Consider the following 23,501-nt stretch of genomic DNA (forward strand, 5'->3'; position numbering starts at 1 on the left):
CCTGTGGTGTCAAGTCACTTCATCCTGCTTTTTGTTCTTAGTGTCAATTTGATGTAGGCTTCTGCTCAGTGGACTCTCAAATCCTGAGATTTTGTGTCAAAATCATATCTTCTAAAAATCGTTCTCATTATATTCATAAATAATTTTAAATGGATTATCAGTTTTACTGCCAGTAATAAATTAGAGAATGTCAGAACGTTGTGTTGTTCGAAAGCACGAAGCAAGGGAATTCATTGAAAAAGCCAAAAGGCCTGTGTTGCCCTGAATTTGACTTTGTAATCCTTAGTACAGTTCTCTCAAAAGAACAAACTGAGAAGTTGCAAAAAAGCTCTCTTGGTGGTGTAATATTAGGTTATACACTAAAGTGAAGCCGATTTTCAAGCATTGGAGATGTTTTTAATGTCGTTTAGTTAAAGGGTATGTATATGAGTTTTCTCACCAAAAAGAAGGGTAGGTCTTTGAGAATGAAGTGGGACGCTTGCAGGAATGAAAGAGATGAAATTTAAGCAGTAATTAATTTGAAGAGGTAAATTTTTGCTGATTTGAATAGTCTCAACTGGCAGGATGGCAAATGCTGATGATACAGCTGCTACCAAGATCTCATCCAACAATTTTTACCTTTTTTTAGTGGACAATTATTATTTATAGAATTGCCTATAAATGTTGCTGCCGTCACCTGCTTGATGCTAGAGGTGCTTGATACTACAAATTCTGCAGATTTCTCATCACTGTTAAAGGGAATTATGGTTGCTTAAGACTTTTTGCCTATGAGCAACAATTTTAGAACCACTTTTAATGCTTGTTAAAGGAATATGTACAGGAATTGTTATAATTGCAGTTAATATTTTTGAGTGCTTATTCTGAGCCAGCCACCACACTAACTCCTTCATTCAAGTTATCTCATTTAGTCCCCACTACAACTCTTTGAGACAGGTACTATCATCCTTGCTGTGTAGGTGAACTGTGATTCCAAAAAGTTAAGAAATTTCTGTTGAAAGTTATGCGTCCAGTAAATGGCAGTTATTACTGTTCTGTCTTTGGCCATGAGTAATTTGTTTTTGTTTTTGCTGAGGAAGAGTTGTCCTGAGCTAACATCTGTTGCCAATTTTCTTTTTTCCTTTTTTTTTTTTTTTTGGTTGAGGAAGATTAGGCCTGAGCTAACATCTCTGCTAGTCTTCCTCTATTTTGTATGTTGGTCTCTGCCACAGCATGGCTGATGAGTGGTGTAGGTCCACACCTGGGATCTGAACCCGTGACCTGGGCCATTGAAGCAGAGAGCACTGAACTTTACTTCTATGCTATGGGGTCGGCCCCCATAAGTAGTATTTTTAAAATTCACCACCCTTACTTTGGTAATAAAATTACTTCAGTGTGTATATTAATGTAGCTTCTTGTGCTACTTGTTAGTTAATGTTCAGTGTGTGGAACCAGCAGTTCTGGTATCTGCTACAGGGAGGTATTCCCAGTCCGTCTTCCCAGATTGAATCATCACTTGACCACTGTACTTGGGGGACCCTTAGCCTTGCCTTCACTCATTTTCAAGGTTTTCTTGAAGTTGTTCCAGCTCTCACTTTGAATGCTACATAGTACGGAATATTCTTGTCCTATTTTTTCTGATATTTGCACATTGCCATTATCCCTGTGCCTAGAAGTATCCTCATGGTCTGAAAGTGTTAATGCAATTTCCAGACCTTCATTAGATCGCCTTCATTAGATGAAACGACTTTATCATAAAGTGGTTGAGGTTTTCTGAGAATATAAAATAGATTTACTTGAAAATTTGGAAGGGTTAATATTATACTGTTGGGAAGTAGGTCCCAGCCTCGGATCTCATTAATCTGGTTATTTTAAAAGCTCACTGTTAGTTAAAATAGTTTTTTGTTGGTGTTGAACTCTTCTTAAAGATTATCCTGAACTCATACATTGGTAGCAAATTTCTGTCATATGTTTCTTTTGAACACTTTGTTTAAAAAAGTTTTAAAGCTTATCTACAGATGGAAATATTTTAAAAGTTTGTTTTTTAGATGGTACGATATTTCAACCTTGGAGACTTCCTTTTGCTTTTATTTCTTTTGCCCTGTGTTGTGTATGGTAATTTGTTTCAGAACTTGAAATTGGAGATTTAAAAGTTGTTTCCAACAAGTATCTAATCATATTTCCAGATAAGGATAATAATTGGAACGAGTTCTAAGTTAATCTAAGAATGTGCTGTCAGATGATAAATCTGTGATTACATGGTCAGAATGAATTTATTTTGGTTTCCAAAGTTAGAAGGGAAGGTATTATAGTTTAGGTTAAGTATGTAGAGTGTGGGATTAAGCAGGTTGAGTGTCTCTTTGAGATCCTAATTTCAGTTATTTTGGATAAATAACCAGAAGTTGGATTTCTGGGTCAAATGGTAGTTCTATTTTTAATTTTTTGAGGAACTTCCATACTGTTTTCCATAGGACCTGCACCATTTTACATTCCCACCAACAGTGTACAAGGGTTCCAATTTGTCTACATCCGCACCAAAACGTGTCTTTTGTTTTTTTGATAATAGCCATCCTAACAGGTGTGAGGTGATTATCCCGTGGCTTTGAGTTGCATTTCCCTGATAGAGATGTTGAACATCTTTTCATATACCTGTTGGCCATTTGTATGTCTTCTAGTAGTTTGATTTTATATAATGTTGTATGACTTTTCTCCCTTTCTTCTTTATCTGTCCTAACCCAAGAACTCTCTGGAGTCTGGTGCTTTCATCATCTCCATGTTCATACGTCTCCAGAAAGTTGTAAATAAGCCTTCTTGATGTAAGCTGATTTTAATTCTCCTCCTAAAAGATCTGTTTGAATTACATATTCCCCCAAATCAGTGATACCTATGAGATCATTCTTTAGGATTTTTGTTTAATTCTTAAATTTGCTTTGTTGTTGTGAGATTATTTTGCCCCTCTCCCCCATGCGTTTATTTGGAATTTTCTTTATTCCTTCTGGGTCATACCTTAAGTTCTTTGTGACTGTCATTAAAATTTTTTCTTTTAAGATTTTATTTTTCCTTTTTCCTCCCCAAAGCCTCCCAGTACACAGTAGTATATATTTTTAGCTGTGGGTCCTTCTAGTTGTGGTACATGGGATGCTGCCTCAGTGTGGCCCAGTGAGTGGTGCCATGTCTGCACCCAGGATCCGAACTGGTGAAACCCTGGGCCACTGAAGTAGAGTGTGCAGACTTAACCACTCAGCCACGGGGCCGGCCCCTAAAAATTTTTATTAATTTTCTCTCACTTTCATTTTAAAGTCCTTAAATGACAATAGCCAGTCTGCACTCAAACGCGTTTTCTTTCTTGTCAGTCTTCCCAAGATAGGCCCTTAGTACAGTCAGTCATTCCAGTATCTTAAGTTAGGGACTGGGAATCCACACTGCACTTTTCAACATCAGCTGTTCACCTTTTCTGTCCTCCTTTTTCTTCCATTGTTCCAATCTTCAGTTATAGTATATAAGGGAAAAATGTCATCTGTAGACCTCTACTTTTCACTTTTTTGGCATGTTCTCAGAAATCCTGAGTTTCTTTTCAGTACTATTATTTACTGCAAATGATTCTGAAGGCAGGGATAATGTTTGCTGGTTTAATAAGTCTTAGTTGGCTGCATGTGTCATCCCAGATATGTAATCCAAGAAAAAAAAACAACACACCCAACTGTCAGGACTATATTTAGCCGTCTTCATACACGCTGGTAGGAAGATGTCAGTTGGCTGTTCAGAGAAATTTCCTCTCTGGTAACAATAAAGTTTCCTCTAAACTTGATGTTACTTGTAGTTCTCTTATTATTCCTCAGAGCGTGAATTGATGCTTTTCCAGAACATTTGACAAAACCTTATTTGGGAGTATCTGTTAGAACATTAAGTTTGAAGTGGACACCAGAATTTCCCATGGGATTGCTGCATGTCATTCATTCACTCATATACTTATTGAACACCTGTTTTGTGTCAGTCACTCTTGTAGGCTCTGGGGATATATATTAATGAGCTTAACGGACAAAAATACCTCTTTCTGGATATTCTAGCAGGATTACATGAATAATAAATATAATAAATTGCACTTAGGCTATGAAAGGTGCCATGGAGGTTAAATGAGTAGGATGAATAGAGTGTAGAATGAGGAGGGTGGTTACAATTTAAAACAAGATAGTTAGGGTAGGCCTCGTTGTAAAGGTGACATTTGAACATAGATTTGAAGAAGGAGAAAGTGTGAACCATATAGATATCTAGGGGAAGCACATTCTACATAGAGTACAGAGGTCCTTGCTAATTTGCCGATAGAAAAAGAAGGAATGAAGAAAACAATTTCAAAAGAGAGGTGTCCTTAAAAATGTTTTTGCCGCTCAGATATATACCCAAGAGAAATGACAACATGTTCACACAAAATGAGTGTTCATTGTAGCGTGATTCATAATAGCTAAAAAGTAGAAACAACATAAATGTCTGTCAACTGATGAATGGATAAACAAAATGTGGTATATCTATACAATAGAAGGAAACTAATCCATGCCATAACATGGATAAACTTTGAAAATATCATGCCAAGTGATAGAAGCTAGTTACAAAGACCGCATATCATATGATTCCATTTATATGAGATGTCCACAATAAGCAAATCCAGAGACAGAAAGTAGATTAGTGGCTGCCAGGTACTGAGAGTGAGGGGGAATGTGGAGTGACTGCTAGCAGGGTTTCTTTTTTGGGGTGATAAAAATATTCTCAAAATAGTGGTATTGATAGAACTCTGAACATACTAAAAATCCCTGAATTATACATTTTAAAAGGGGGAATTTTATGGTGTATGAATTGTCTCTCAAAAAGCTGTTATAAAAATGTTTTTGAATGAAAATGTTTTTATTCTAATGATGAAGAGAATACTTGCTGATTAGAAAAAATTTACCAGTGTATAAAGATGTCAAGAAAGCTTAAGTGAACCATAATTCAATTCAGTTTGCACTATTGACACTTTGGTATGTATCTTACAATACTTTTTAGGATGTATTTCTAATTAATTAAGGGTAGGGAGAAATAGCCAAGTCACAACGGAAGAAATAAGTGACCATATGAATTTTTAACTTTTATTGACTGAAGCAAATGATGTAGTATTTTCAAAATTTATCATCAGTTTTTCATTAAGAGCCAGTTCCAACAATCCATCCTGTAAAATTACCTAAATTTAAATTGTTTCATGAAATAAATGTATTCTGGATTTTATACACTTCTGGGTTACAGTCAGCGAACTAATCTTAAAATATTGCACATAACATAGTCCCTCTGCATGTGGCTGGTAGGAAGCTCGTACCACGTGTGGTTCATCACACAAGTCCAGCAGTCCTGAACTGTTCTATATCCTGTTTAACCAGAGGAGTTCACTAACTAAACTGCTGGAACAGTTTCTAAACAGTCTCAATTTCTGCATTTATCTTGATGTTTGCAACTGCACTTTGAGTAGCACTGTTTTAGTATATTCATGGAATGGAATACCATGTAGCCTTAAAAATCATTTTCTCAAAAAGTATTTAATTCCATGGGAAAAGTTAAAATTCTGTGACAAGGGTTAAGCAGTACAAATGACAATCTCATTTTTGTTTTAAATTTTAAATTGTTTTTTTTCCTAAATAGGAGAAGGCAGGCTAGAATGATTATCTTTGGAAGCTAGGATGAAAGATGATTTACTTTATGAACATTTTAGATTTCTTACTATGGACATGCAGTGCTTTGATAGTGAAAATATTGTTACTTTTAAGTTAAATCTTTACAATAGGTCCCCTTTGAAGTGACAGTGACAGCAAAATGGCTGGCACTTAGCTCAACAAAACTCTTTTGGAATTGTTTTGACACTTGGCAAACATTTTTAGGTGCCCATCATGTGTTAAGGCATTCTTTGGCAATGTGAGATTTAAAGATTCATTTACTTTAACATTTTTTAATTAAATTCTCTACACTTGGGATGTTGATAGCAGGCAATTCTTGTCCTCAAGAAACCCGCTGTAATGGAGGAGAGCAGACAATCACAATACGATGTGCTAAAGGCTGTAATAGACAGGTGAACAGACGGTTCCCTGTCCTTTAAAACCTTGTGGTCTTGTAGAAGAAGTTGTGCCTTAAAATCAGTACCATATGGCAGGCCATGAAAATGTGGTATGGGAGATTTAGGAAAAACTCTAAGGATATCACGGTACTAAATTAACCCATATTTTTTATCTTTCAGGTTTCAGCACAAAATGAACATAATTAGGGAAAATAAGGATTTGGCATGTTTCTACACAACAAAACACTCATGGAGGGGAAAGTAAGTATTTCTGTTGGTTTTGTTTTTCTGTGCTTCTATATAAAGTATCGTTTTAAACATTTTCAGTATCGTGAGTAGTACCACACAACTCAGTAATGCCATTCAGCCCTTCTCTTCTGGAAAGCATATGTGCATATTTTAAATGCAAATGCTACATTTAGAATAAATTATTGTTCTTTTTTCTTTTGACATTTCTGGTTTTCTATGTCTGTCTTGGGAAGGAGTTTGGTAACAAAAGGGTAATAAGCCAGTTCTCCACCCTCTTGGATGCTATCAGTTAATGACAAGGTTATGCGGTAGTAGCAGAGAGTTAACTCTACAGCTTTATGGCTGAGAGACTAGCCTGTGTGTCATCATCACGTTTTTGTATCCATTTGACTGTCAGAGAAAGTATGCCAATAGTGCATTTTCTAATCTTTCTTTGGGCCTGTAATGAAATTTAAACATTGAGTTTGATCTTTCCTTTTCCTTGAGAGGGAGCGATGACATTTTTTAGTAGCCTGCCTGGTCAGCCCAAGGTGGAGATGCTGCTGTTTCCTTTTTGTAAAATGGATGGTAATTCCTACCCCTCAAATTATCATAAGGATTAAATGAACTGATATGGGGTGTATGAAGGTTTAAAAATTGTGCCTTAAGTACATTGAATATTCAGTGAATGGCACCTGTTGACTGTTCCAAAAAGAAAGTTTAGTCTCTGGTCCTTTTGAGTAATAATAAGTAGAAGGAGTGTGCCACACTTTGACAAGTAGGTGACCACATTATTCCAAATTAGGCCTCAGATAGATAAAATATGACATGTGCACAAAGCCAATAATTTAGTTCTTATTCTTAACTTTGCAGTTTTTAGGTGGTAGTGTTGTAACTTCTTAGGATGGTGCAACATCTGAATTCTGTAGTGTTTCTGGTTTGCATTAACAAACTGACTATAATTTTGAAATATTTCAGTTTAATTTTGTTTCCTTTTAGTAGCTCACTTGTATGAGCTACTAAATTGGCATAATTGTTACCCCTGTAGAATACTTGTTTTGAAGTTTTTTCTTCAGTTAATTTCATTGAACAAAGTTAGAGAGACAGTCAGCATGTCCAGGGTAGTATGAATCTCTTTAGTTCTTTGAGTCAGCCTTAAAAAAATTGTATATTTAAATGATTCTTATTTTTTCCTCAAGTGTTAAAGTGCTCTGCTCATCATAATATAACTTCTGTTTTTAATACAATTATAGCATACCAATGCATTATTTCTAAAGAACAAACTTACTGTAATACTTTTTGCTTTGTAGCGTGTCAGTAATTGTGATCATCTGAAAACGATTTTTTAAATTTTCTTAGTAATGACGAAGACTTAAGACATCCCCTTTTTCGTAATAATTTGGAACGGAGCTGTTTTTGTGCTCTCAGCACGATTCCTTGCCTCCATCATTCACACCTTGAAACTTTTTTGTTTTGTTTTTAGAACAGCTTTATTAAGTATAATTTATGTAACATAAAATTCACCCTTTGTAAGTGTACAATTCATTGGTTTTTAGTATATTCATAGAGTTGTGAACCATCTCCGCTAACCATTTTTAGAACACTTTCATCACCTCTCAAAAAAACTCCATTAAAAATATTAGCAGTTACTCCCCTTCATTCCTCTTCCCAGCATCTGGCAGCCACTAATCTACTTTCTGTCTCTGGATTGGCTTATTGTGGACGTCTCATATAAATGGAGTCATACAGTATGTGATCTTTTGTGACTGTCTTCTTTCACTTCGCATAATACTTTCAAGGTTCATCCATGTTGTAGCATGTGTCAGTACTTTGTTTCTTTTTATTGCCAAATAATATTCTATTGTATGGATATGCCACGTTTTGTTCATTCATCAGTTGATGAACATTTATATTGTTTCTACTTTTTTGCTATTATGAATAATGCTGCTATAAATGTTCACATACAAGTTTACAGGTGAATCTATATTTCCAGTTCTCTTCGGTATATACCTAGGAGTAGAATTGATGTTTGTGGAGTTATGTAGAGTTTTATGGTTGCTCTATGTGTAACTTTGAGGAACAGCCAAACTGCTTTCCAAAGTGGCTGCAGCATTTTACAATTCTATCATCAAAGTGTGAGGATTCCAATTTCTCCACATCCTTACCATCAGTCGTTATTGTCTTTTTTTAAGTTAGCCATCCTGGTAGGTATGAAGTACTGTCTCTTGTGGTTTTGATTTGCATTTCCCATATGACTAAGATGTTGGGTATCTTTTCATGTGCTTGTTGGTCGTTTGTTTTTCTTTCATGAAATGTCTATTCAAATCATTTACCCGTTTGTTTTTTTTTTATTTTGAGGAAGATTAGCCCTGAGCTAACACCTGCTGCCAATCCTCCTCTTTTTGCTGAGGAAGACTAGCCCTGAGCTAACATCTGTGCCCATCTTCCTCTACTTTATATGGGGGACACCTACCACAGCATGGCTTGCCAAGCGGTGCCATGTCTGCACCCCAGATCCGAACTGGTGAACCCCAGGCTGCAGAAGTGGAATGTGCACACTTAACTTCTGTGCCACTGAGCCGGCCCCCATTTACTCATTTTTTAATTGGGTCTTTTTATTGTTGAATTGCAAGAGTTCTTTATATATTCTACATACAAGTCCCTTATCAGATATATGATTCACAAATATTTTCTCTTTTCACTTTCTTGATGGTATCTTTTGAAGCACAGAGTTTTCAATTTTGATGAAATCCAATTTATCTATTTTTTTCCTTTGCTATTTATGCCTTTGATGTCGTATCTAAGAAACTATTACCTAATCCAGGGTCTCAAAGATTTACTCCTACGGTTTTCTCTTAAGAGTTTTATAGCCTTGATTTTGGGTTAATTTTTGTTTATCGTGTGAAGTAGGGATCCAACTTTATTCTTTTACTTGTTATCCCGCCATTTATTAAAAAGATTATTTTTTCCCCATTGAATTGTTTTGACATTCTTGTTAAAAATCAATTGACCATAAATAAAAAGGTTTATTTCTGAACTCCCAGTTCTGTTCCACTGATCTGTATGCCTGTCCTTAGGCCAGTACCATACTGTCTTGATTACTGTAGCTCTGTACTGTTTTGAAACTAGGAAGTTTCAGGCTCCACCTTTGTTCATTTTCAAGATTATTTTGGCTGTTCTGGGTCTCTTGCATTTCCATATGAATTTTAGAGTCAGCTAGTCAGTTCTATCAAAAAGGCAGCTAAGAGTTTGATAGGAATTGCATTGAATCTGTAGATCAGTTAGGAAGGAGAGTGTTGCCACATTAACAATATCAGTCCAGATAGTGATAGTTATTTCATTAGCTCATGTGCATTGTTATGTGGCACTGAAACTTTTTATTATACTTAGCTATTTTATGTGGTCAATTCTAAGTTTGAAGTATTCCTCATCAGTCTTAATGTAAAAAATAGCTGGCCAACATTAAAAATTATCTGTAGTTTCAGAGTTGCTAATCGAACCCTCTCTGTAGAAATGTGTCTGTGTACAACAAATTTTGTATGTGATTTGGGGATTTAGGGCCTCAGTTTTAAAAGACGCCATGCCTGTATACATACTGCTAACCCAGCCCCAACATTTCAGAAAAATATTTATAGTGGTAGTAAAGATGAATAAATATTTTTCTTTCTCTTAATATGCCTAAAGATAACCTCTCCAGACAGTTCCCTTGAAGGTATTTATGTGACCTGTTTCACTTTACATACTTTATTTGTGTCTTACTTTGCAGCCATTACTCATGCACTTATTAATTCAGGTCTTTTCAGTGTCAATATAGATTCCTTGGTTGGCAAAGTAGCTTTTCTTTTATGCTTGTCATTTTCCTACTTGTAAGGTACATAATTAAACTATGTTTGTTCTGGAAGGAGCAGGAGGAGGGAGTAGATTTCAGAAATAAAAATAATTTTTCTTTCATGAGAGAGCAAAGTTTCCTTTTTGGCCTAAAGCTAGCCATTTCTGATAGGAAGGAAGATGCCTATGTTTCATTTAAAGTGGAAGTGTACATTCACTATGAAAAACTTGAGAGTAATGGTCAAAATATAGCCTCTTGATTTCTTTTGGATGGAAATTACAAGTAAAATCTACCTGTGGATCACTTTAATATTTGCATATACTAATTGTAGCTGTGAATTTAAGAGTAATATTTTAGTATCTGAACAGGATTTTAACTTCAGTATGTTAGGGTATATGGTGATCAGTCTGAAATTCAATGACAGATGCCTACATTCGTAGACAGTCTATGTAATGACTGGCTACAGGAAGTTGAGAGAAGAATTAAGGGAAAGTGAAGCGAGTGAATTTCTGATACCTTTCTTACATGCGGGAATAGAATCCTGCAAGAGAAGAGACACTCTTCCCTTTAGCTACGTGGCATTTACACACCTCACCAACTCTCATAACCCTAGGAACTTGAGGATTTTTTCCTTGCTTTATTGATCCTAGATCTTGACCCTGCCAGCCTCTAAACCTCACGTGAGTCCATCCTGAATTCTCTTTGTGTTTTCTTTGCATAACTCTTTGTGATTATTATCAGGCAATCTGAGATTTGAACATCTTTCACCCAGAAGTACAAATAGGATCATATCTGCCTAATAGGAATTTTATGTTTTACACACAATGTTGTATTAAAAGCTAGCTCCAGGAACCAAGATAGTCTTTTCAACAAATGATGCTGGAATACCTGGACCTCACATGCAAAAAATGAATGTAGGCACAGACTTTAACCCTTTACAAAAATTAACTCAAAATGGATTACAGACCTAAGTGTGAAACACAAAACTATAAAACTTTTAGAAGATAACACGGGAGAATATCTAGATGACTTTGGGTTTGGTGATGACTTTTTAGATATAACACCAAAGGCATAATCCATGAGAAAGTGAATTGATAAGCTGGGCTTCATTAAAATTTAAAACTTCTGCTTTGGGGCTGGCCCAGTGGTGTAGTGGTTAAGTGACGAGCTCCACACTGGCAGCCCGGGTTTCGTGGGTTTGGATCCTGGGGGCAAACCTAGCACTGCTCATCAGGCCATGCTGTGGTGGCATCCCACATAAAATAGAGGAAGACTGGCACAGATCTTAGCTCAGGGACAATCTTCCCCAAGCAAGAAGAGGAAGATTGGTAACAGATGTTAGCTCAGGGGCAATCTCCCTCAAAAAAAAAAAAACCTGCTTTGCGAAAGACACTGTCAAGAGAATGTAAAGAAAAAAAATAGGAGAAAATACTTTCAAAAGACGTATTTGATAAAAGACTGTTATTTAAAATATGCAAAGAACCCTTAAAACTCAACAATAAGAAAACAACCAACCAGGGGCTAGCTTTGTGGCGTAGTGGTTCAGTTTGCATGCTCTGCTTCACCAACCCAGGGTTCACGGGTTTGGATCCTGGGCAAAGACCTACACATTGCTCATCAAGCTATGCTGTAGTGGCATCCCACATATAAAGCAGAGGAAGATTGGCACAGATGTTAGCTCAGCAACAATCTTCCTCAAGCAAAAAGGAAGATTGGCAACAGATGTTAGCTCAGGGCCAGTCTTCCTCACCAAAAAAAAACTTAACCAAACAAAAAACCAGACTGAAGAATGAGCCAAAGACCTTAATAGAGACCTCACAAAAGAAGATATACGGATGGCATAAGCATATGAAAAGATACTTCATGTCTTGTCATCAGGGAAATGCAAATGTAGAGGAGTGGAGTCTTTCCAGAATCAGAGTATCCTGGTAATATAGCCAGATGAATGACCACTACACATCTACTGGAATGGCTAAAATCCAGACCAGTGACAAAACCAAATGCTGGTGAGGATGTTGACCAACAGGAGCTCTGATTTATTGCTGGTGGGAATGCAGAATGGTACAGCCACTTTGGAACACAGTTTGGTGATTTCTTAAAAACTTAATATCCTTTTACCATATGATCCAGTGATCACACTTCTTAGTATTTGCTCAAAGAAGTTGAAAACTTATGTCCACATAAAAATCTGCACACAGATATTTATAGCAGCTTTATTTATAATTACCAAAGCTTAGAAGGAGCAAAGATATCCTTCAGTAGGTGAATGGATAAATTAATTGTGGGACGTGCAGACAATGAATATTTTCCAGTGCTAAAAAGAAATGAACCATCAAGCCATGAAAAGATACAGAGGAAACTTAAATGCATGTTACTAAGTGAAAGGAGCCAATCTGAAAAGGCTATCTACTGTATGATTCCAACTATATGACATTATGGAAAAGGCAAAACTTTGGAGACAGTAAAAAGATCAGTGGCTGCCAAGGTTTACGGGAGAGGGAGGAATGAATAGGCAGAGCACAGAGGATTTTTAGGGCAGTGAAACTACTCTATGTTATTCTTCTGGTGGAGACATGTCGTTATGCATTTGTCCAAACCCATAGAATGTACACCACCAAGGGTGAACCCTAATGTAAACTGTGGACTGTGGTTGATAATGGTGTGTCAGTGTAGGTTGACCACTTGTAACAAATGTACCATTGTGGTGGGGGATGTTGATAATGGGGGAGGCTGTGCATGGGTGGGGACAGGAAGTATATGGGAAATCTATGAATTCTGCTTAATATTGCTGTGAACCTAAAACTACTCTAAAAAATAGTCTTTTTTTTTTTTTAAAGCCTAGTCTATCTAAGGTGGAAAAAGATATAGACCTTACATCACAGAATTTAAGTCCATAAAATACTGCATTTCATGGGTTGACCTTTATTTCCTCTGAAAGAAGTGGGACATTTTCTCACTGAATTATTGGGACAGATAATTGGCAGAGAGAGTGTGTCCCATACATTCCTTCTTTCTCTTTTCTGATGAGTACAACTTCTGATGTGAATGAGCCCTCTCAGGTGAAACTGATCTTTCAAGTGGAGTCTTTCCAGAATCAGAGTATCCTGGTAATATAGCCAGATGAATGATCACTTTGCCCATTAATTTTGTTCTCTGTTTTAAATATGAATGCAGCATTCATGGTTACTTGAAACATAATAATATTAATTATAATTAGTTCAGTGACTGCTGGAGTTTTGAGCTCCTCCCCCCTGTTATTCAGTCAGTAGAATAATAGCAAGAAGAATAGCTAACATTTATCGATTGTAAACAGTAAGTGACAAGCACTTTACATGGATTATTTCTTTTAATTCTCACATTATGGAGTAGGTATATACATTACCCACATGTTTCAGATGGGGAACTGAAGCTTAGAGAGGTTAAGCAAGTTATCAGAGGATGCATAGAAAGTGCGTGGTCCAGACAATGTACAAACCCAGGCAGTGTGCCTCCAGAATTGGTGGGTTCACCATGAAGCTGTGGTGCCTCCTTTGACACTGCTTACCACTGATCTCCTAACTCTGAGAAACCTTGTATTTCAGTTTATCCTTAGTTTCATTATTTGATGCACTAAAATTCTGGTTCAAGTAACTGGATTCTCAAGCTTTTAATAATAAAAGGAAAAACTCTAGATTCTATGAGAATCCTAAAGAATCCTTCTAGAAAGTGGTGGCCAAAACTTATTTTAAAATGGTTGAATGAATTAGGGTGTTCCCCTTAGGAAAGAGAATTCAAATTGAAAGTCTGATTGGCAGAAAAATTAAGTTGACTCTGTGTGAAGCTGAAAGACAGAACTTGGACCAGAGGGTGAAATTTGTGGGGCAGTGTATATTGGCTTAGTTCTAAGGAACAGTGGTCAATATTTGCAGTACTGGAAAATGAATAGAATTGCTTAAAAGCCCTAAAGGGCAGGTTAGTCAGTTACCTTTCACCAGTAGTGAACAATTAAAACTAGCTAACTTTGCCCAGGGTACTGTAAAGGATCAAGCTATGTACTCTGGAGACTAAACTAGGCAACAAAAGCTGTCTTCTGACTCTGATTAGATCTGTTTGCCCTGAGGCCTGTTTGCATAGACTATCCTCTGAAAGAACTGAGGATCTTAACTTTAAAAGTAATACAGAAAGGTTTTATGACCTCAAGAAATTTGAGAACCATTATTTCATAGTTAACAGAAGGTTTTTCTGTACTTTACAAAAAGAAAATAATGTTGAATTTTCTCTATTTTGAGAGAACTGAATGATATGAATTTCTTTGCAGAAGAGTATGACATTGTGGTGGCCAGTACTTTTGTAATGTCTTTCTATTGACACTATTTTACTTGCCTGATTGATACAAGGAAGTAATGAGTATTCAAGTCTGAAATTAACTTTGAAACAATGCCTGAGAAGTAACTTAGTTCTTACTACTTTAAAGTTTATTTCAGATGTCTGAATTAGTTCACTAAATAGTAAATAAAATGTTGGGAGGAAACTAGGTCTCTACAGGACTGACTGTCTCATTTACTGCTGTATCATTGAACCCAGCACAATGTTAGGTGTGCTTTTAATATTGGGTGAATCCATGGTAGTACTTAATATGGTATCTGATGTAACATGTTAGATTTTTTCCCTAAAATGTTGCCATATGAAAAAAAAATCATCTTATAAAAAAATTCTTTCAAAGAGGAAAGCAATATTCTTAAGGACTAGACAGTTTAAGAATGCTGAAACATAATTTTATTTGCAGGAATTAAAATAATATAGAAGTGTGTTTGCTTTAATGTAAGTTAATATAAGTTTAGTGCCGGGGTCCAGCCTCGGCAGAGTCCAGGTTCTCACGGGAGAGACGGCGTCGGCGAAAGTGTAAGTGCTAGACGTGAGACTCGAAGCAGCTGCAAGCAAGTTCAATTTATTTCGGGGACAGGGTACACTTATATAGGAAAAAATCACAGTCTAACTGTTGTCGTCATGGGAACAATAGATGAGGGGCAGTGTGTGACTAAAGGTAATAATCAAAGGTGGTTATCTACATACCAGATGTGCAGCATACATATCAATTGTTTAGGAAGAGGTTACATAGTTTCAGGGTCTTCAAAGAAGTTAGGAGGACAGCGAGTATATAATTAACGGAATATAGACCCCCTCATCCTTGGGGGCTGCTGTTTGTTCTTTGAGATATGTTTATTGCTAGTTCTGCCTGTTTTTACAAGGCTTCCAGGACAGAGGGAAGACGTTAATCAGTAATAGGCTTTAGAAAGGAGGACAAAGGATTCTGCTTAAAGAATTATGTTCCCTGGAGAAGTGCCTTGCACGATTCTCCTTCCATTGCCAGACCTTGTCACAATACAATGGCAGCTAGATTGGGGGAGTGCTTCCCACAGTTTAGTCTGTTAAAAAATCTGAGCATCATTTGTCAAATCCAAAACTTGATTACATCCTCAGCTTTTGCTTCAGTTGTCTTTCTTTGCTTTCCGATGATCTTTCTTATCTCCATCAACACTATCATTAGCACATTTTTTACTTCTTGTCTTTTCACCGATTTGCTATAGTAGTAGAATGCCCCATAGATAAAGCAGTTGCCTCAAACACTTTTATTCATTTGAATAGTATTAATTTCCTGATTCTAAGTAACGTTATAGTTAATGGGTAATGTAAGTCATATTTGTTAATAAGCTGTCATATTAGACTAGATCTGTGAGTTTTGAAAACTTGAGTGAAAGAAATGCCTACTCCCTATAGGCATTTAATGATGTGTGTAACTTTAGTTCCTGAGTAAAAAGGAAACAAGTAAAGTCAGTAGTGAATGTTAATTTCTCAGGTGGGAGAAAAAGTGTTTGCTTTCACATTTCTTCATAGTGTGTATATGGCATCATCTGTCATAAATTTCTCATACGTTTTGTGTACTTTATCCCTTTTGTAATTTGGTTTTATATAGTTGTATTTTTGTAATAAGAACTTATTTTTAGTATAATTTTTAAGAATTAGCCAACACATTTATCTCAAACCCAAAGAACAGCAAATTAAATTATTTTAATTCATAAATGGCAATTTCTCTGCAGATAGCGAATAAAATGTATTTTCTTTCATAAAAATATGAATTTGGTCTTTTACTGATGTTATAGTGGTTATAAATAAAAAATTGATGTGAAATTAGTTGCCATCTGACTTATGTTCTGTTTTAAAAGCAAGAGTAAGCTAATGGGTTATAGATTTGAATGCATGTTGACTTATATTGGATAGATTGGTCTATTTAGCTATTTAACAAACATTTATTGAGCATCTGCTGTATGCAGTGCTGGGTACTATGCTAGGAATTAGGGTTTCAAAGATAGTGAAGACATGTACCTCCCTGAATTTTATGGAATCTCTTTTCTTTATGATTTAGGACACTAGTGACTTTAGTAAGGGATAAAGAAATGTTAAGTTGCAAGTGTTGTGACTGACATACCACACATGTGAGATCATTCAGATTTTAATGTCTAAATCTGATATTCGGGGGGCTTTTTAGGTAATCTTTGAAGGTTTAGGACTGCTTAGAAAGGTGTATTAAATGACCTAGAAGTATTTGCCCTGTCCTTAAAGGGAAGAGTCTATCAGCTGTCTGAGAGAGGCATGGGGAGATCTTATGGAAGAAGAGAAGGGGAAGAGAAGGGAATGGAAGAGAATTCTCTTAAGAATTTTCCTATAGCTTTCTTCTTAGGAAGGGTTTAGAGCTCAGTATTTATCTGAATGATTGTTCTGAGTTTCCTGTCATGACAGTACTTTGGGCCTGATGGACACCTAACTCTAGAATCCTTTGATCCTGAAGGATCTAGAAAGTGTTCTCTCCATTGGTAGCTGCTAACCACGTGTGGCTATTTCAAGTAATTAAATGTAAATAAAATTTTAAATTCACTTGCATTAGCCACATTTCAAATGCTTGGTAGCTACTTACGGCTCATGGTTACTTCATTGGACAGTGTGGATATAGGATGTTTTCATCATCTCGGAATGTTCTTTTGCACAGCACTAATCTAGATGACAAGTTACATGAGAAAGATGTTAGAAGAGGCTTAGTTGCATGGAGGAAATTAGTATAGAATTGAAAAGGATATTTTCTTAACTGAGATCCCTAAGGCTTTGAATGTGGCATCAGTTGACATTTGGAGCATTTCAGGCATTTATTTCTTATACTTTGCTCCCAGAGTAAAGTAAATTCTTTAGTTTTGTTTCAGGATTATAAAAATTGGCATGCTTGAGATTCTGATAATTAGAATTTGTGAATTCACATTTCTATTGTTGATTTGATTTCGTTGTGCAGTCTTCTAAGGCAAACATTGATTTAACAAGATCATACTTTATTTTTCTTTGTTTCCATTAACTGATTAAGCCTCTGAAGTTTTGAGACTTTTTAGCTGTTTAGGTAAATCCTCATCTGCTTCACCAGTCCCTCAACCCTCACTTCACTTTAGAAAGCAGCAAATGAATGTTTTATATTGGAAGGAAGTGCTCTCATTCTTTATATAGTTTCCCACTCCAGTTTAAACATGTGAAATCAGGGGGAAAAAACTTGTAATATAGCAGTACTTTTTGTATGACTGTGTGGTAAAGCTGACTAAAATCTCTCATTTTCCTTTTTTCTCCAAATGGAAATAACTTTGTCATTGTTGTTAATTAATATACTGATTAGAAAAAAAGAGGATAATAGAAAAATGACAATGTGAAAGATCTCTCTTGATCTTAATGGGAATACTTCTAGTGTGGTCCCCTTGAATCTGATAGTGGCTATTTGTTTAATGTGTGTCTTTTACTGTATTAGTACTTTAAAGCAGAAAAACGTGATCTTCTCCATACTTATCAAAAAGGCATTTGTTTGTATTTAATATCCATTTTTGATAATTTAAAAATCTCTTATTAAGTACAAATAGATATTTCAGTAAATATCATATTAATAGATTTCTCTAATACTGAACTCTTTTTTCCTAAAATCAACCTTCTTTGGTCATGGTATATTACTATTTTAAAATGCTACTTGATTCTAATTGCTAATATTTACTTAAAAAATAGATTGTTGTATTTATCTTTTCCTCCTTTTTGCGTTGTCTTATCAGATTTTAGTATCACTAAAAGAATTGGGAAGCTGTCCTTAGTCTGTTTCTGGAACAATTTAAGAAGCATGGGACTTACATGTTCCTTTAAGGTTTCATCTCCTTGTTTGAGCCTTGGTGCTTTTGTAGGATGTAATTCTTTGCAGCTTTCTTAAATTCTATACAGGGGTTGATTTATTCTTAATTTTCAAGTTTATCAGCATAGAGTTACACACATCATTTTTATTTCTTCTGTACCTATGGTTATGTTCTTTCATTAATTTTGTTTGTATTTTCTTAGACTAGCTAATGTTTTGCCTGTTTTATTATTTTATTTCCAAAGAATTAATTCTTCAGTTTTAAGTAAGTTTTTCTAACTCGATTTCCACTTTTATCATTATGAATTCCTCTCTTTTAAAGGATTACTGATATCCAAATGGTTTTTCTTTTCCTTCAGATATGTTACTTTAAGTGAAGGAAGTGAAGTGAGAAGTGAAAATTGCTTGTCTGTGGTGTAGGCTTCCTACTTCTATAAAATTGCAGCACTTAAATGTAATAGGTAGTTTTGTAAAGAGAAATTATTAAGATTCCAGAATATGGTTGTGACTGATGAGTTGCAGGCCATAGCTTTTCCTTCCTTTGCATCATGGTTTTGTTGAAAGGACATTTTGAAAGGATTAGTAGTATGCAGTGTCTTTTTTTAAATAAAATTTTCCCATTTAGAATTTTTTGGCATCTTCAGGCAGTGCTCTGCTAAGTAACTTCATGTATACTAACGATACAGGATTGTTTGCGTAGGTCACACTTTTCTACTTTATGATCTTCGTAGTTCACAGTAGAATGAGTGGTGGGTGGGTTTTAATACCGATAACATTTTGTAACACATTAAAAAATATGAGACTATGAAACTAAGTTATCTTTAATCACCATTAATCAGCTAGCACATTTCTGTTTATTTATCGAAATGTTCCTTGTGTGTTGATACCATATATATTTTCTTATAAAATGTTTTTTATTTAAGTCTAAATTTAAGTACTTGTCTTCCTTTGTAGGTATAAGCGTGTCTTTTCAGTTGGAACCCATGCGATTACTACATATAATCCCAATACCTTAGAAGTAACAAATCAGGTAATCATGTTAGAAGCTGTTAGGCATTTGTTTGAACTCCATTTGGATTTTAAAGCCAGGATATGACCCATGACTCTCTGGCCTGAAAAATCAGTACTTAGGTTAGAAATGTCAAATCTCAAAGAGATTGATGTGCTTGTAAAATGCTCTGTGCTCCCTACCCCCAAAAGATAATGAAAGGGAGGTGGGAGAGAATATGCTTATTTCTAGGCTCTAAAGAGGTATAACTTTTCAATGTGTTACTATTGATTGTAGCCGGCTCTTTTATGTGAAATTGGCAAATTAGTTGTTTATAATTTTAAAGGCTGTATTGTTACTGTGAGACAGGCATACATTAAGTCACAAGTGCAGTGGTTAGAAAATTACTTGTCATGGCAGTAGGATTACTGTTTATAAAGGCAAGACTAACCTGAACATAGATAAGTAAACATATTTATCTATTCTAGCTTATTTTAATTCTAATTAGGCGTGTTTTACAGATTCCCTGGGTTGGTTTTTTTTTTTAATAGATTTTTCAGGTAATCATAAAATTTTATTTCCCAATTCTTTTCTGTTTATTTTAATTGCTTTATGGATTAATGTCATTAATCATTAAAATTGGAATACAGATAGGATTTTTTTGTTGTCGTCTCTGATGACTGAAAACCTTTAAAAGAATTTGTATTATAGAATTACTGTAAGACATAACTTCTTCTAGACCTAAGTATTATTTTGTAAAATTTTTCTATTTAAGCAGTGATTATGAAATTAAAGTACTAAAAATAAGTGTTGCATTTTACTATATTATAGCATCAGTTGAAAGAATTCCTTTCTTTTTGTTAGTGGCCTTATGGAGACATTTGCAGCATCAGCCCTGTTGGAAAAGGACAAGGAACAGAGTTCAACCTCACATTTCGTAAAGGCAGTGGAAAAAAGTCAGAAACTTTAAAATTTTCTACAGAGCACAGAACAGAACTTCTTACAGAAGCATTGGTAAGAACAGTTCCAGGGCCTGGCCCTGTGGCCCAGTGGGTAAAGTTCCATGCACTCTGCCTCAGCAGCGTGGGTTCAGATCCCAGGCACGGACATTCTCCATTTATCAGCCATGCTGTAGAGGCATCCTACGTGCAAAATAGAGGAAGATTGGCACAGACGTTAGCTCAGGGCGAATCTTCCTCACCCAAAAAAAACCCCTACCAGGTCTATATTAATAAGCGAGATTTCACTCTTCTCTTTTTTAAATGAAACAGTTACATTAAAGTACAGATATTAATGCCCTGAGCCTCTATTCTTACTATCCTTATTTTTTCTTATTGACCTTTAACTTGATACTGTGAAGCTTTTGCTTTTCTCGACCTGGAAGGCTGGATAATCTTGTATATCTGATATTCTTTTAGTCTTTTTCAGTGTATATATAGAACAAAGCAGTTGTCTATTTAATCTGTCTTGTTGTTCAGTAAAGTTCTACACACTTTTTATTGGATATCCTTAAACTATAATGAAATAACATTTTTTAATATCAAAGTTACCAAGTTGAGATTTTACTTGTTTTGGATAGAGAGGACCAAAATGTGAGTCTTTCCTACTAGTCTCTTGTCATAAACTGTGGTTATGTTTTCTCTTTCAGAGATTTAGAACTGATTTTTCAGAAGGAAAAATCACAGGAAGGGCAAGTATTTAACATTTATTAATATCTGTTTTTGTTTGTTCAAATGTCACCCTTTATTGTAGAAATCATTTGATGATCTGTTTGTTCCTTTTATGGCAAAGCTAAAGGGAAAAAACTAAACTTATTTTAATGTCTCCTGATACCATGTGATAGAGAGATGAATGTGGTTTAACAGGAAACTCCAATATGAAGAGTTAGATTTATGACTGTTAATGGTGATAGTTGAAAGAAATCTTCAGCATTAAAAACAACACTGTGACCACTCAGGTAGTCTTTATTCAGTATTCTAAAGAGCTTTAGTAAGGATCACACTGCTGATAATACTTGTTGGAACATGCAGTAGTTGTTTGGTGTAGGAGTATTCTATTTCAGAAGTATTAAAGTTGCAAGAAGGTTTGGGTATGTTGAAACTGTCATATATTCTTGCACTGGATCTGGCCAGTGATGAAGCTTTGCTCCATACTGGCAGCTTTGGGGAAGTCATGGTTGCTTGCTAGAATCTTCTTAACTTTCCCAAGCCTTCTCGGTTCTTGTTACAGGAGCATTTAAATTAAATCAGAGACTTCAGGGGAGGGGAAATGGGAGTTTATGCTTTTTTCAATCCCTTGAAACATTGAATTTCTTTCCATGAGACGGTATTGCTTTTATAATAACCAGAGGGTGGAGGCAGAATAATGCTTAAACCCATAGCACTGTTAGGAACTCTGGCTTCCGGCAAAAGGCATTCTAGTGTGCTGGCACTGCCAATCCCCTGTCTTTCTTAAGACCATCCTTTCTGTGGCTGTTCTGCTGCTTGTTTTAGCATCCCAGAAGCCTCACTGATCTCAACTCAAGCAATTGGCTGGTTGCCCAGGAGCCATTTAAAATAGTTTAATAGCACTTGGTGAGCTGCTTGTTTCTTGTTCCTGATGAGCCATAGTCAAATAAGTCATAATCATATATAAATCATAATTGGGGTGCTTATTATATTTTATGTTAGGTGAGTTTGTATACTCATCTATTTGGAAAACAGTTGCTTCCAAAAGCATGCTTAAAGATTTTGTGTGTGAGCTTCCCTTTATATCTCTTAGCTTTAGCAACATAATGCTTTTCAGATCTTTGTGGTGGATCTCTGGAAGATTGCCTGAAGGACAGTCCACCTAATGTTACATCAGGAATAAGTGGCACCTCCTCCTCCCCCAAATGCTATGCTGGCTAAATGACGCTCTTGTATAAGTTGAATTTGGCCCTTACGCCTCCTCCTGCCCCTAGACATACTGTAAATTAGGATCTCAAGTCTCTCTTGGCCTCTACAATCCTGAGGGTTAATGATATCTTTCCGTCTGCACATCTCATCTTGGCAGTTGATTATCAGCTGGGAGGAATGGCACATATCCTGTAGAGTGGGTTGGGGACATGTAAACAGGCAAAGTTTGGAAAAGCATCACCATTTTTGTGGCCTCCATTCTACCCCGACTTCTGCTGGAAAGGTGTGGTGCTGCTCCATCCTTTAGTTCAGAATCAAGGTTCTAAATATATTCTTGGGTTAATGTAGGCCCTTTTGTCTTTCTGCAGAATTCCTTTTATGGAACTACAATGTGCATGATGCCATCGATGAGTAATGCTTAGGGGACTTGATGTGATATGATCCTATGAACCTCGTTGCTGAGTTTAGTGTTGGGGTGTTATTGGAGGTGTTTATTTAATGCGTTTCTCTTCCGAGCACCTACAAGAGATTTTCTCTCATTTCAGTATTAAAAATACTTGTACTCTTGAACAACCAATTTATTTTTACCTTAAGAATCATGTAACTGACCATGCTTTCCTTTTCATATGGGGGGGTAGAAAACTTTTGGACTTTTTGAGAGGGTGAGGGAATATTCATTTCACCTTTGACACTTTGTTATCCTTATTTTTTCTTTGCATCATTTTGGTTTTATTTTAAATTATTTTCTGTACCACATCATTTTGCTTATCTGCCTCAAACTTTTTTTTATTTTTAGGAATAAAACTGGATAGTAAATGGATGTTGACCATTCTAATTATTTCTGATACTAGATACTTTAATTTACAAAGGAATATTATAATCTAAATGGAATTTTACTTGCTAATACCATCAAACTTCTAAAGATAGCTTTCTGTTTGTGTGATTAGAAAAGCCTAGGGTCAAACTGAGACCTCAGTTTTTCTGTGTGTAGGAAGAAAATCTACATTTATATGCTACACCAACTCAGGTTGTTTAAATGGAATACTATAACCTCCTGAAATGTGACCTGACTCTTTTCTGTGTCTCACTGGGATTAAAGGAATCCATCAACAAAAGTTGAAATCTTTTCCCCAATAAAGCTCTTTCAGAATAACATTTCTATTTAGGATTTCCTTTTTTTTTCTCTTGTGTAAGTACTCTCTGTCATGTTTGCACAAGGAGATCACCTAACAACACATTTGACAGAATGGATCCCCATCGTTAAGCGATGCATGACTGTGTTGTCTTCAGTTAGAGTGAACATTCTTAATTAAATAAACACAGGCCTCCAAATAGCTAAAATTAATGAT

The 23,501-nt window shown here is 35.7% G+C and overlaps 1 protein-coding gene across 2 annotated transcripts in view; it reads left to right on the top strand.

Annotated features, from left to right (window-relative positions):
* DNAJC13 (DnaJ heat shock protein family (Hsp40) member C13) overlaps positions 1 to 23,501 on the top strand; it is a 110,566-nt gene that overhangs the window by 8,411 nt on the left and 78,654 nt on the right. For both annotated transcript variants that reach the window (XM_046661274.1, XM_046661285.1), the window contains exons 2-5: positions 6,230 to 6,310; positions 19,243 to 19,318; positions 20,141 to 20,290; positions 20,925 to 20,966. In XM_046661274.1, coding sequence (XP_046517230.1) covers positions 6,243 to 6,310; positions 19,243 to 19,318; positions 20,141 to 20,290; positions 20,925 to 20,966 — 336 coding nt within the window. In that variant the 5' untranslated portion in view covers positions 6,230 to 6,242. The remainder of the gene's footprint in view (positions 1 to 6,229; positions 6,311 to 19,242; positions 19,319 to 20,140; positions 20,291 to 20,924; positions 20,967 to 23,501) is intronic.

Source organism: Equus quagga, chromosome 1 (assembly GCF_021613505.1).
Source record: "Equus quagga isolate Etosha38 chromosome 1, UCLA_HA_Equagga_1.0, whole genome shotgun sequence".
NCBI classification, from domain to species: domain Eukaryota; kingdom Metazoa; phylum Chordata; class Mammalia; order Perissodactyla; family Equidae; genus Equus; species Equus quagga.